General features: G+C 38.3%; 2 protein-coding genes across 2 annotated transcripts; one reads left to right on the forward strand and one right to left on the reverse strand.

Moving 5' to 3' along the window:
• Nucleotides 1–899: 899 nt before the first annotated feature.
• Nucleotides 900–2,777, forward strand: LOC107756273 (beta-1,3-galactosyl-O-glycosyl-glycoprotein beta-1,6-N-acetylglucosaminyltransferase 4-like). The gene is made up of 3 exons (XM_016573294.1): nucleotides 900–946; nucleotides 1,262–1,315; nucleotides 1,448–2,777. The coding sequence occupies exon 3, from the start codon at nucleotides 1,449–1,451 to the stop codon at nucleotides 2,733–2,735; it is 1,287 nt and encodes a 428-aa protein (XP_016428780.1). The 5' UTR covers nucleotides 900–946; nucleotides 1,262–1,315; nucleotide 1,448; the 3' UTR covers nucleotides 2,736–2,777.
• LOC107756249 (beta-1,3-galactosyl-O-glycosyl-glycoprotein beta-1,6-N-acetylglucosaminyltransferase 4-like) lies at nucleotides 2,770–5,907 on the reverse strand (the record flags this gene model as incomplete). Its single annotated transcript, XM_016573283.1, has 2 exons — nucleotides 5,881–5,907; nucleotides 2,770–3,639 (listed from the first exon to the last, which is right to left on the reverse strand). Coding segments are annotated over exons 1-2 (897 nt in total), but the record flags the coding sequence as incomplete, so codon positions are not given.
• Between the last annotated feature and the right edge of the window lie 4,667 nt (nucleotides 5,908–10,574).

Raw genomic sequence — 10,574 nt, forward strand, 5'->3', positions numbered from 1 at the left:
AAAAATATACTTGGGGGGGTCCCCTGGTTTTTCAATAAAACTTTAATACTTAAAATGAAGTTTCGATTGCTGTATTAAATTTTGACCTGCTCAAAGCTCTTGGGGGGGTCCCCCTAACCAAATATAAATCCCAGTCTCATGTAAAAGCAGATATTACCCATGAGACTTAAACATAATGTTAAAAGAATGTTACAAAAACAACAGCTGGTTCTGTGACATGCTGTTCTTTGTACTGGTGCTGGTAATCGACTGCATGTTTTTCAAATATCTTTGTATCTAGTTAATACTATTTTGTTAAATAATTTATTCATTTTGGTCAATAGAGCCATCCAAAAATGACGTTTTCATGAACATCAGATCATTCACTTGGTCAGCAATGAGGAGTTTTTTCCAAGCCATATACAGATACTGGGATTTCTTCGCCCAAAGTGAGGAGTGGACCTTTGAAATTTAAGAAAGTTGCTCCTGTAGCGCAAGTGTCTGTTCAAGCATCGAGAGAAAACTGTTTCAGTGTTATAAACTTTAATGTTATGACTTTTATAAAGTGCAAAAGTTTTGTTTTTCATTGTTGGTTTGTAAATATGAATATATTTGAAACGTCTTTGTAAACCTATTCGTTTCTTTGATAAAGATGATGGTCTTGATATTAAAATAAAAGTCAACATATGACCCGTTCCATTTATGTAGGCTATGTTAACTAACCGCTATTTATCCCAGCAGCGCGTTTCGAGTTGAGCTATTGTGTTTAAACACTCGCTTGTGATGCTAGGAAACGCCTATGTAGATAAACCAAAGCTCGGGTACAAGTGGGCGGCATGACTTTCCCGGCGTTCACGCCTCATATGCCTCTCTTGAGACAGACTGCACAAAGTGAAGTCGGCAGTCCAAGAATTTACTCATCTTGAGCGAAGTGACGGGACGACTCCACGCAATCCTAAAGGCAGCTGTAAGTATACTGAACTCGATGGATCATTTAGAGATCGGTAAAACATTAATAAGTATCTCCATCGCATGTAAGTTTGTTACAGAATGCGCAAATTTGCTGTCAGTCTTCTTAATTCTATACTAGCCTACGTCGTTTCGAACATATAATTAGTAAACAGTTTTCTTGGGTTTCGACCGAAAGACGTGATATTTATCTGTGTATCTGTCTAATCTCTGTGGCTCTGCGGCAAACTGTGCCGCAACTTTACCAAAATTAGCGAATGAATTCCTTTCGGACCGCAGGTTTTACATCTGATATTCTTCCTTTGTCACACAGATTCATATATTGTAATGTTGAGAAACACAATACAGAAGACCGGCAGCGTGCAAGGTAGGCAAGTCCACTTCAGTTATGATACAATCCAACTGAATATGATACAGTTTCCTGGCTAAATAGTTTTGTCAGAGGATTTGTGTGATTATGTCAGCCTTATTTCTAACACCTGTTTTACTTTGCCAACAGAATGAAAAGAGGTGCTGTCTTACAGTGGTTAAGATGCAAGTTCTATGTGTTTGTCGTGTCATTGTTTGTCGTGCTGAAGCTGGTGTACATCAAGATTTCAATGGACAACAGTATTTACATCGAACCCTATGGAGCTACACATAGATCACTCAGAGCTCAGCCTCTGAATGGCATTAACTGCACAGCCATTTATGAACTGGAACCGGTGGAAATTGGCAAGTCGTTGGAGTTAAGGCGCAAAAACATTGTGGAAGTTGCTGATGAAAGTATCGTTTCTTTCACTGCAGACTGCAAAAACTACATTGAACAAAGGGGCTATAATGAGGTCATCTTTACAGATGAGGAATGCAGCTTTCCAATTGCATACTCTTTAGTGGTGCACAAGAACAGTGCTATGGTGGAAAGAATTATTCGAGCCATCTACACACCCAACAATATTTACTGCATTCATTATGACCAAAAGTCCTCGAAAGACTTTATTGCAGCAATAAAGAATTTGGAGAAATGCTTTCCAAATGTCTTCGTAGCCTCTAAAATTGAGTCTGTTCAGTATGCACACATTACAAGACTTAATGCAGATCTCAACTGCCTTGCAGACCTGCTGAGTTCAGAGGTCAAATGGAAATATGTTATCAATTTGTGTGGCCAAGACTTCCCACTCAAGTCCAATAATGAGTTGGTGACTGAGCTCAGGAAATTGAACGGTGCAAACATGCTCGAATCAAGCAGGCCCAGCAAAATGAAAAAACAGCGATTTCAGTTTCGGTATGAATTGAAAGACGTATCATATGAATACCATAAAATGCTAGTTAAGACATCCATTGTTAAAGACCCACCACCGCATGACATCGAGATGTTTGTTGGGAGTGCTTACTTTGTCTTGACACGTGATTTTGTGTCATATATTATGACCAATCAATTGGCAAAGGATTTTCTGCAGTGGACAGCTGACACATATTCTCCTGATGAGCACTTTTGGTCAACAATGGCCAGAGTACCTGGAGTTCCTGGAGAGATCGGGAGATCTGAGCCTGATGTGACAGACCTGAAGAGTAGGACACGTTTGGTTAAATGGAACTATCTTGAAGGCCGCTTGTATCCACAGTGCACTGGCACGCACAGACGCAGTGTTTGCATCTATGGTGCAGCGGAGCTCCGGTGGCTTCTGGAGGACGGCCACTGGTTTGCAAACAAGTTTGATCCCAAAATTGACCCTGTCATTATTAAATGTCTTGAAGAGAAACTTGAGGAGAAGCAGCATCAACAGTGCTTGAAAAGAGTGTCTTAGGCCTTAGGGCCATGTTTTGGTTGAAATATATATGTTTGCTGCTGCACTTATGTTTCTCTTCAAGACATTTAATAATGACAGGGTCAATTTTGGGATCAAACTTGTTTGCAAACCAGTGGCCGTCCTCCAGAAGCCACCGGAGCTCCGCTGCACCATAGATGCAAACACTGCGTCTGTGCGTGCCAGTGCACTGTGGATACAAGCGGCCTTCAAGATAGTTCCATTTAACCAAACGTGTCCTACTCTTCAGGTCTGTCACATCAGGCTCAGATCTCCCGATCTCTCCAGGAACTCCAGGTACTCTGGCCATTGTTGACCAAAAGTGCTCATCAGGAGAATATGTGTCAGCTGTCCACTGCAGAAAATCCTTTGCCAATTGATTGGTCATAATATATGACACAAAATCACGTGTCAAGACAAAGTAAGCACTCCCAACAAACATCTCAATGCCATGCGGTGGTGGGTCTTTAGCAATGTCTGTCTTAACTGGCATTTTATGGTATTCATATGACACGTCTTTCAGTTCATACCGAAACTGAAATCGCTTTTTTTTCATTTCGCTGGGCCTGCTTGATTCGAGCATGTTTGCACCGTTCAGTTTACTGAGCTCAGTTACCAGCTCATAATTGGACTTGAGCGGAAAGTCTTGGCCACACAAATTGATAACATACTTCCATTTGACCTCTGAACTCAAAAGGTCTGAAAGGCAGCTGAGATCTGCATTAAGTCTGGTAATATGTGCATACTGAACGGACTCAATTTTAGAGGCTATGAAGACATTTGGAAAACATTTTTCCAAGTTCTTCATTGCTGCAATAAATTTTTTTGAGGACTTTTGGTCATAATGAATGCAGTAAATATTGTGAGGTGTGTAGATGGCTCGAAGAATCCTTTCCCAACAGTGCTTGAAAAGAGTGTCTTAGGCCTTAGGGCCATGTTTTGGTTGAAATATATATGTTTGCTGCTGCACTTATGTTCGTTCAAAGCAATAGCTGATTGTATTTCCGAACCATTTACATTTCATCATGTTGCCATCCACTATATGCTAGGTGAGTATGTTAATGAGTTTGCCTTTCAGCTTCATCTTTATAACTTGACCCAAAGATGTATTCATAGGTGCTTAAGCTATGAAGTATATATATATTTTAATTTATTTAAATGAATACTGTCAGATACGTAGTCCATCCTTTTCATTCTATTTTTTGCTGAATCAATCTATAAGTGAACTTTTGTAGGGCTTCAGCTGTGAGAGTTGTCTTAATTGTGTTTTTCTTTTGTGTCAAAAAATATAACTAAAAAAAAAAACTCCAGCTGAAAGAATATGCAGTGTAGTGAACTTTTAGCAATATTTAGCAATATTTCTCACTTTACAAGTATTATATTTGTAGTTTTGAATAGTCATCTCAAAACAATGTCTGCATCAATGCCAGGGTGATGCTGTGTCATTTTAAAATTATTTATACAATAACTGACAATCTCTACTGTACATTCAATATTGTTTCAAATAAAGCAATTTAGCTCTTGTATTTGAGTCTTTCACTTCCTCTTATTGTAACAGTTAAAGATTCACACCCATGTACTCAAATGTCACAGTATATTTGCTGTTTGTCAGTGATGAAGATGTCAAGCAATAGTTTATTCTAGTCTTCAAATTTCATTTGCTGAGTAGTTCTCCATAAGCGTTGATAGAAGCTAAATTCTAGATAATATAAAATACTACTTATACAGCCATACACTGTAAAAAAAAAAAAAAAAAAAAACTAAAAAGGAAAATAGTTTTTTAAATGCAGTTTGACCAGCACATGTGGCTCCGTCGTAGTGTTGACAGTGTAAGTTAATGCACCCTGGAATGTAGACGCCTGCCATTAAAACCTCTTTGGCCCTCTTAGTTTTTCTTATGTCTCTGACTCCACATTGATGCAAATAGTACAGAGAGCCCTCTGTTTAAGTTTTATTTATTTAATATCAGTTACTGCTCTGTGATCAACGGTTTGAATATGACTAACCAGTTCATGCATCATGTGAGTTCAGAAAAATGACATGTACATCTACTTCACAAAAGGTCTGCCGCATTCTAGGTCAGAACAGAAACAAGGATCAATCAATGTCACAGTGTGTTTCCTGAAAGGCTGATATGAGGAAGTCTCTACTAATACCGGTACATTCCTCTATGGTTTAAGAGAGGAATGAAAACAGAAAGCAAGTGCTTGACTGGTTCAAAACAGGAAACAGGCAGCAGTGTCTCGGAAGCAGTGTCCTCAGAGATATAAGTACTGCAAATGCCAGTAGGCTAAGATGATGCCCTGACCACATCTGCTGATCAACATGGAAATCTGCTTTGAACACATGCACTATTGTCCTACTGAATTCCTAATCATGTTTTGCACTTTTAGTTCTGCCATGGCATGACTAAAACACATATATAATGAACAATAATTTACTTTCATATAGGAAAATAACTTGTGTGAGTGGTTTTGTGGATTCATTGTGAAAGTAAAATGTCATTTGCATGGTAACATTTGTAGTCATACTGTACTTATAGTATTTATAGAAGGGCGTTGTAAATGAACAGCATTTCCTTTATTGCGTGTAAATGTTGCTTGTTTGTCTGTGTAAGGCTGCAATACACCACACGACTTCTGCACATATTTTTTGACTGGTTAAGTCAATGCTAGTTGCAGAAAGTCAGAGCCAGTCTGCAGATATTGGACAGTCAGATTTGACAAATTTTATAGAAAATCGCACAGTTTATGATGGGCACAGACTCAGATTTTTACCTTCTATGACTTTGAATCCATCCAGTCGGAGGACATCAGACCTTTTAGATAATTTGAGACAATTTTATAACACATATTGTTTTTATTTGGCCTTTGCCATGTTTCTGAGTTGGTTGCGTTCTGAGTTGTTTAATGTATGTTAACCAGTTTTTATCTGTAACCAAGTCGGCAAGTATTTCAATTTTTAAAAGTCGTGTAGTGTTTACCAGCCTTAAAGCATTTTTAGTGTGAATCCCCAAGACTGATTAGTGATGGTTTGTGATCAGTACATGCAAACAATCTAAATTAAATGTGCATTTTAAATCGTGTTCAGACGTATTCAAATATATTACAATCGTGAATAAAAGAGCACTGTTCTGAATCATTACCACATTGGCAGAGGAAACCTCACCCATGTCGCACCGGGCCCCGCGCTTTGACCGAGGGGGACTTTAGAACCTGAGGTTAGGAAAGTGAAGGGTCATCTATTGTACTGATGTGCAGGCCACACCTCTGTGTTATTCATGCTAGTGCTATTTAAGGATGTGACATTATTAGCACAACCTTGTGTAGGTGTCCCCTCTGCCAGAAAGAAACTAGTGTGAAATCTCATTTACACTGTCTGCTGTACCCTCTATGGCCTATGGCAGCCTCCTAAAGCTCCACAAAACAATCTTTACTTAAATATATAGGAGTTTTTAAACTATTATTATTATTTTAGTTTTTGGATGCAAAGAGTTAATAAAGTGGTTGCTAAGGAAAAAAGTTTATGTTTGTCAGTTCATATCTTTATTTAGCCTCTTTAAGTGTTTAAATACACTGGGTACTTGCGTTACATGCTTTTTCATGTTCATTTTCAGACAGACTAAAACAATAATTGGTCTTTTTTAAATGTCATGTAAACACTTTGGTCTCACTGAAATCTTACCATACCAGCTTTGGTGAAGTTGAACTAATAGATATTGCGATTGCAGCTTGGCTTTGTTTACAATGTAAATATGTTAATTAGACAATTGGCCTTGCCCGCTCTGAAAGACAGAAGTGACGCACAATGTGTATTGAATCCTCCACTGACTAACGCATGTATAGTTCTAGAGCATTGACAAAATCAATAAACCTGAAAGTCCTGTAGAAACCATTTCCATGAACAAGAGGTATGAGTCTGTGCTCTTTGACAGACTCTGAACACTGTCATCATAACCATAATCACGGCTATAATCACGCCCATTGTGGGCCTGGTGATGGAGGCCCCGGGGTCCATGACAGATGAGCAGAGCCACGCTGACCGCAAGAGCTAGCAAGACAAGCCCCGTCACTCAGCATTGTGCCCGGAGTCAGCCAGGCAAACCGACCAAACTGCATCAAAGAGCCCTTTTATTCTTCTTTCCCGTTCGCAGCACTCGCCAGCCCTCCAGGCTAAGCTTGTGTGCCCCAAGGACAAGGCAAAAAAAAAAGAACATGGCACAAATGACCTCTTCCTATTTAATATTATCTAATCTGAGTCATCAAAATCCAAGTATGCCACTTAGCAGTCCTCAGTTTGTATCAGCAAATATGCTACCAGACTAGCGTCTAGATGTTGAGCGAGTCCTTGCTGTAATATTCAGCCTGATGTAGTAATATGTTAAACAGGATTAAAATGTCTAAAAGTAAGCTTGTGTAAATATTGATATGCATTAGATAAAGTTGACTTTTACATGCATTATGAAATTCAATGACGTCTTCATTATGCCAAAGCTGGCAGCGTATTAACGCTGACTCTGGAAATTCAAGTGTTGCCAGCATTGTTCAAACATTTTTTGAGCAGGTCACAATATGTTAATCAGTAACAGATTTACTTAAGTAAGCTTGCGTAAATATTCATATGCCTTCGATTATACTGACTTTCAATGTACATGCATTATGAGTCAATTATGTCTTCATTTTGCGAAAACCTGGGAGTGAATCATCTGTGATTCTGGAAATGTAAGTGTTACCAGCATTGTTTAAACATTTTATGTAAGTCATAATATGTTCAACATAAATAGAATTACCTAAGTAAGCTTGAGTAAAAAGTCATACGCATTCAATTATATTAAGCAATAATGTATATGTCAGGATTCTGGACTGTTCTATGTCGTGTTTTGCCCCTGTTTCTGGTCCTGTGTTTCCTTATTTGTCCTTCCTGTTTCCATTAGGTTCCCTGATTAGTTCATCATTTGTTTCCAGCTGTGTTTAGTTAATTATCCTCATTTTCCTGTGTGCCTAATGCCGAGTTCACACTGCACGATTTTCAAAGTCGTCGGGTCACCGTGGTTTTCACACTGCACGACTATCTGAGGTAGCAGTCAGTTGCTGCGGTGTTCACATTGCACGATGGATCGGCGACAGGAGGTTACACACTGCATGACTTTACAATATGAAGAATCGCCGACAACTCTGTCTGGTCCGCAAACTACGTTTCACAACAAAACACACGCGAGAAGTGATAAGGAAATCAGAAAAAAGACCGGAGTTCTCGAGCAAGACTGAATTATTAAAAAATATATATATAGCCCGCAAATTGTCTGTGAGCTGATTTCCAGCTACAAGGAGAAAAAGAAAAAAAAAAGAAAAAGAACAGGGATTGGGTGTTCTGCAAAGAGAGTTGGAGGTAAATAATTTTGCAGTAACTGTTATGCTGAATTGGGGGGTAAAATAAATGTTTTTTGGCGGGGTTCTCCTGGTACCATTCACATTCCAGGGCCTAAATATCACATTATTGTGGTCGATCCTAGTTTGTTCAGTTTGTGTTGGTCAGGTCTACTCGTTCTCTACGTGTGTTGGCTCAAGCTCCTATTGTGGATTATCTCCTGTGTTTCGTGATTAAAGACTGTTAAACGTTTCCTCGTGACTCCAGCGTGTTCCCTCAACAGCGTGACGTGACAGTATGCAATATGTGAGTCTTCATTTTGTGGAATCTGGGAAGCTTGAGTAAATATTCATACACATTATGAATATTTGACTTAAAATTTACATATATGTATTGACATCATCTGTGACTCAAGAAATTCAAGTGTGACCAGTAGTTCAAACTTTTTTTTTTTATGCAAGTCATTCTTGTTTGGAATGCGGATCCTGTCTATAGGATATGTTCAGAAAGTAGCTAGTCTAACCAATATAATATCTCTCATGTTCTTGCAATTATTTTGTCAGACATCAAGCCAGACCAGAACGCAGTCCGACTTACCTCAGTTTTTGCATGAAAGAGAATCCTATCAGTCATCTCACGAGATTGTACGGCTGAATAAAATCCACTGAACATAGCTTGTTAAAAATGCTATGCTAACAGTTAACCAAAAACAATAAAGACTGGCTTGTCAACTTTTGGTTTGTGCCCCTTTTTCTTTGAAACATCAGGAAAAGCCTATTGTCAATTTGGATTATGTGATGTCCTCAGTGAATTGTCCACAGCTCTTGATCAAAATTGTACAGATTCTTGAAATACCTGCGATGGACACACTAGAAGCGCCTCACAGTTATTGCGGCATGACAGCTTGTATTGTTTTGGCAATGCAATAAGCTTCAAAGAAATGTGCACTATCATGATCAACATGAGGACACTAATGCAACCCAACACCTAACTCTCCGTCTTAGCCACACAAAGATAGAATTGTTGATCAGTGGACCATTTTCTGCCCTCCCGTAATGGCTTCCTCTGCATTCTATAGGGTGGGCGTACAGGTGGCCGAGTAATTAAGGAATATTGAGAGGTGGGCTTATCAATAAATTAAAACGAGGGGGCAGAGTTTCTTTCAATTATTGATATGAAGTCTTATGTATCCTTACTCTTCTTCTGCCCAGGTGGTTGCAGGCCACTTGAGGGTGATAGTCAGTGAGGGAGTAGAACAGGCAGATAACCTGCGGCGTGGGGGCCTTCCTGCACTCCTCGGTTAGCTACAAGAAGTGTGTAAAAAAAGAAAAGATAACTAATGGAGAGGACTTGGGGGAACGAAGTCTTTAAAGGAGGGTGTGGTTTTATAAATAAGCATTTACACTTCCATGTTTAGGCGTTTTGCTTTGATCCAAGTATAATCCAGTAAGGGTTTTGCTGAATATAAGGCATCTGTGATCCCAGGACAAGAGTATTTTCTCATAAGTGTCAGGTTTGGCCATTTTTAAATGTAATATTTATAAAAATTTCATAACTGAGGCCTGAATTCTGGACAGCAGCAAAAATTATGAAAATACAGCCTAAGAAAAGTGTTAAAAAAGGGCATAATGTACTGTGTTAATATAAAGGAATATATATATATGTATAGCCCTAACCAGTGTACAAAAGCAGCATTTTTTTATGTTTACAGTTTATATATTTATATTATATAGGGGATTTCGGGGCTAGTTGTCACAAGGGGAAGTTATCTGTAGTTATCTTTTTTTTTCTTACTCAAACAGTGGTTTTGTGTTAGTTACAAACATCACAATTTCAAAACTGACTAAATGGCTAAAGCTGCTAAACAAGTGAACACAGTGAAGCCAGACTGATATATAACTGAAAGGGTGAACTATGATCTCAGGACAGAGTGTGTTTCAAAATAATGTGCCACTTTTTTTATTTATTTTTTTAAAGGTGTCTAGACAGAAATTTACTTTCAAATATTTCCAGTCTGTAGCTGTACTTCAAACTCCTCACACTGTGATCTAAAACGAATTTTGCACGCCACCTAGTGAGCATAAAAGGTACAGCGCAAAAAATACTGTGAAATGTAGCATTTCTTGCCATAAAGTTAAAATAGAAAGATATTTACGTTCAAGAAAAACTATTTTGTTCACTGACAAAAAGGAATCAAGAAACAACTTTAAACATTTATAAAGTCTCCAAATAGTTGAAGTGATGAATTACATATAACATCTTTTAAATTTAAAACAACCACAATCTCTTTCATACTTATCCTCACAGCTTTATAAGTAATATGGCAAAATAGTATACATATGGTAGAAACCAGAATATTTTAATACAACTTGTCCAAATAAATTCAAATATATCTTATCTTATTTAGAGAAGCTTATAGAGACTATTGTTTTCTGATATCAATCATGATGGAGAAAAGAAAAGGGTGTAGGG

The sequence above is a fragment of the Sinocyclocheilus rhinocerous genome, unplaced genomic scaffold, assembly GCF_001515625.1.
Source record: "Sinocyclocheilus rhinocerous isolate Xijiao unplaced genomic scaffold, SAMN03320098_v1.1 scaffold1043, whole genome shotgun sequence".
NCBI classification, from domain to species: Eukaryota; Metazoa; Chordata; class Actinopteri; order Cypriniformes; family Cyprinidae; genus Sinocyclocheilus; species Sinocyclocheilus rhinocerous.

What these genes read in the sequence shown, in the direction of transcription:
- LOC107756273 (XM_016573294.1), top strand. Translation starts at nt 1,449, where the DNA reads ATGAAAAGAGGTGCTGTCTTACAGTGGTTAAGATGCAAGTTCTATGTG.